The sequence below is a fragment of the Cetorhinus maximus genome, chromosome 17 (assembly GCF_964194155.1).
Source record: "Cetorhinus maximus chromosome 17, sCetMax3.hap1.1, whole genome shotgun sequence".
Lineage (NCBI taxonomy): Eukaryota > Metazoa > Chordata > Chondrichthyes > Lamniformes > Cetorhinidae > Cetorhinus > Cetorhinus maximus.
Genome location: NC_135895.1, coordinates 57,283,237 through 57,287,447, shown reverse-complemented (window position 1 = coordinate 57,287,447; position 4,211 = coordinate 57,283,237). Strand labels below are relative to the sequence as shown.

General features: G+C 40.6%; 1 protein-coding gene across 1 annotated transcript in view; it reads right to left on the bottom strand.

The window, feature by feature from the left end:
- Positions 1–3,965, bottom strand: part of lrrc40 (leucine rich repeat containing 40) — an 87,585-nt gene extending 83,620 nt beyond the window's left edge. The window contains exon 1 of the mRNA XM_078561255.1: positions 3,705–3,965. Coding sequence (XP_078417381.1) covers positions 3,705–3,954 — 250 coding nt within the window. The 5' untranslated portion in view covers positions 3,955–3,965. The remainder of the gene's footprint in view (positions 1–3,704) is intronic.
- Positions 3,966–4,211: the final 246 nt, after the last annotated feature.

Genomic DNA, 4,211 nt, shown 5'->3' with positions numbered 1-4,211 from the left:
GGTATCTAAAGCGTACAAGGCAGGAAATGATATCCAAGAGCTTGACTGAGTGTAGATGTGTGCCAGAAAACCAGAGAGCAGCCAATATAGAACTCATTTTTAAAAATGAAGACAGAGATAATCCAAGTAATTACAAGCCAGTTAAGTAAACATCAGTGGTCCAGCATTTTCAAGTCTTTTGAAGGATGAAATTATCACATATCTGGATACAGAAAATAGTTAAATTTCAAAAGTAACAATCATGTTTGAAAAATGTCAAGATTCTTTTGAGGCAGTAACGGGCTACAGGTGGAGTGTACATGGACTTTAGGAATGCCTTAAGCAAGATGCCGTTTGTGAGATATTAAAGAAGATTAAGAAGAATGAAATTAGGATAATCAACTGGATTAAAAATAGTCTAGAAGGAAGAAAGCAGAGGAGTTGGGGAGTTTTTCCATAATGGATGGAAGTGGATTTAAGTATCCCACAGATGCAATTTTGGGACCACTTCTGTTCAGTGCGTGTATCAATGATTTGAATATAGGCAGTGATTGAATGAAATCTGCAGATGATACAGAAATAGGAGATATTGCTAAATACTTAGAACAATGGTTCTCAAACTGGGATCCTGGGACACCAAGGGAGGAGGAGGAGGGGTGGGGGGGGGTGTCTGTAGAGACTTTCTAAGGTCTAGAAATGATGTGAAAGGTGAGCCAGGAGATAGGGTCAGAGTGCAGCTACCTACATGTGCAGCTCGGAGGGGAGCATGCAAGAATAGACAGACTCTTCAATGAGATGCAGGCACGTCCATCTCACTGATATCTGTAAGTAAATACCTGTCTTCTTAAAAGCAACAGCCTTCATGTTTCGCATTTTCATATTATGAGTTTTATATAGTATAATTCATCTGAAAAGGGGTCCTTCAATCAAAAAAAATGAGAACCTCTGTTTTAGAAGACCGGAGAAAGCTTTAAAGAATATTGACAAAATTAGGAAATGATCTAAAAAGTAGAACATGGAATTCAATGTCAGTAAGCGTGAGGCAATACATTTCCTGAAGAACAGCAATCACACTCTGAATGGAAGCTGACTAGGTACTGTAAAAGTGCAGAGGGATTTTGGGGAACAGGATCAGGGGAAATTAAAGACAGCAAAAAATTGCTAGTGGAATTCTGGGTCTGGTCACAAGTATAGAATATAAAATTCAAGAAGTAATAAACCGATATAAAACCTTAATAACACCTGTGAGTGTACCGTGGGCAATAGCAGGCTCCACGCTACTGGAAAGGCTCTTTGGAGAATTAAAAAAGTAAATTCAGTCTGAGTACAAGGAAATACAAATACAAAGAAAGATTTGAAAAAAAATGTTTTCATTAGAACAATCCAAATTGTGATCAAAGTTTTTAATATTATGAAAGAATGGGATGGGTAGATAATAGCAGTCTATTTCAGTAATTGAGGAGCCACATATACAAAGTTAAATGCTAGAGATTTAGAACAGTGAGCAAGAGAAACTTCTTTGCAGAGGGTTGTGAGATTGTGGAATTCCAGGGTTATAGCTGAGGCAGAAACGACGTGAAGAATAAAGATTAGATTTGATAAATAGGTGAGGGAAAAGGGGATATGGGAACAGGGTGGGCAAATTTATTTACGACTCCTTGCTCAGATGGACAGTAAGCATCGACACAAACATTCCTTGGACTTTGTGCTATCACAGGCAAACCCTGAAACCTTTCCTGAGGAAAGGAACAGTAAAGCTTCAAAATGTAACTAATCTTGTTCCAAATGCAAAAGCATTAATTGAAAATAAGAAAAGCCAGTGGTTTATCCATCCAAAACGACCCTATATTATCCACATCCAGAATCTAGCTGCTTCTGAAATGCCTTGACTACTCTATCTGAATGCAAATTTCAAGCTTTGACCACTCTGAGTAAGGAAGAACTTCCTGATAACATTTTAAATTTTATCTTTTACTAGTTTGAACCTGTGCCCTTTGTCCAGTTCACAATTTGATTTTACATAATATTCTAAATTTGTCTTTTCCACAGCTCTTGCGTACTTCTAAAAGCTAACCTCTCAAACACCTCCATTACAGGCCAAAAATCCCATGTTTCTCTCGTATTTCCTTATAACAAAACATTTGACATTAGGTATGAACCTTGTAGCTCTTCTATGCTTCCCCTCCAAAACTTGAATCTTTCCCTTGCTTCTTGGCAACCAGCACCGGATATAGTACTCAAAGTGTGGTTTGACCACAGCAACGTACAATTTAATCACCTCCTCTACCTTAGATTCTTCAGTTTTGGCTATGTATTTCAAAATTTTAACAGCTTTGCTGATTGCTGCTCTGCCCAGTTTTGTTATGTTAAGCAATGAGTTTGCATTAAGCATTACTAAAAATTCTCAAAACTGCATTTAATCTTCAATGATTGTCTTGTTGAAATAGTAAATACCAGCCCCGCCCACCCCACCCACCCCATCGACTAAAGTGCTAAAGATTAAAATAGAATATTTGTAGTCAGCTTTCAAGACCTTTCCCCACTCAATGTTTTTCTTCTCATCCAAAGGCAATCACTTAACTGGCACTCAATGCCTGTGTCTGTGACCCCAGGTATTACCAGGAGCCTATGTGACCACAGCTGTTAGTACAACCAAATCTGACCAGTCAATTACCAGCATTCGCTCAAGTTTTTCCAGTTTGGGATCACTGGATGCCAATCATGAAGAAGAACTTACCCATTTTCCCCCCCTCTCAGTCCTGAAGCAGAGGTGCCACATAACCCCCACCAACCCCTCCCTAAGCTGTTCTAAAATCAGGTAACAAGCAAATTTCTTTTATTGCCACAGAATCTTGTGCATTTACTCAGAGACATTCAATAGTTATTTCTAAAACTGTTGTACATTAATTTTAATAGTCATCAATAACTCTGAAGTCTAAGTACTCTACAAACATAAGTTAAACCATTTTTTCCTGAATCCTATTCTGGAACCAGGGTAAAGTAAAACAATCTTGTATTTATATAACACATTTCACAAGCTTGGGACATCCCCAAAGCACCTTACAGCCAACGAAAACTGTTGTTGGAAATGTGGCGATCAATTTGTGCACAACAAGCTCCCACAAACAACAGTGATAACGTCCATGTAATTCTTTGTCATGTTGATTGAGATATAAATATTGGCCAGTACACCAGGGGTAACTCCGCTTTGAAACAGTGCCATAGGATCTTTTGCACCTACCTGTGATCCTTGGTTTAACGTTTCATCACCAAGGCGTCACCCCGCAGCGTTGTGCGCAGCCAAGTGGCAGCCAAGATTTCTGTGCTCAAATCTCAGGAATGGGATTTGAATCCATAACCTCTTGGTTCAGAGGCCAGAATGTACCCACTGAGTCACAACTGACACCCTTACTCCAATTCACTTTGCTACAAATAAAATCTCAACCATCTTTTCCACCAAACAAATGTAGATTTTTATTATTAAACAGCCCACTTATCAAAAAGTGCTCAAATTATTTAGATCTGCAGGAAGTAAGGATAGAACTTAAACCTGCCATGAGCTTTTGAACATTTGGGCACAAAGATCCAAATCTCAGTTTTTAACCCTCATCTGTGAATACAGTGGTGAAATCAAAGAAATTATATACAACATCATTGTGTACATCGACGGCCAATATTCACCCTCCCCTCAGGCCGAACCCCCAGACCGTTCGCTGCGGACTTACCCTCGCTCAACTCTCTGTTGGAAAGGTTCAGCTGTCCACTCTTTCTGGCCGTTTTAATTAAACCAGCAGGTACAGGCGGCTCTGTTGACCGAGGTTGAAATCCTGACCCTGGCCTACGATTAGCGAACCTGCTACCTCCCCTGTGAGACATGATAGCGGGATACACCGTCGCATCTGCCGGGCTTCCTCGTTCAAATCCCGGCGACAGGCCGCGCCGCTGCAACCGTCCGCAGCCAGGACCGACACGCATGCGCACCCAGGGAGCTGACTGGCGCCTGTTTCCCCCAGCCGTCTACAACATGCTGCGTACAGCGTTTGCAGAAAGGCAGCGTAAATGTTATACTGAAGCACACGTCATTATGTTGCTTCTGCAAACAAATGAGAAAGATTCGGCATTCCCCCCCCCCCAAAAAGACCATTGCTCTTGGAAAGCACTACTTATAAAAAAGGCTGCGTCTAGGGCACATTGATCTAATGCAAGCTCTTCTAATCAGACGAGTGAGGAAT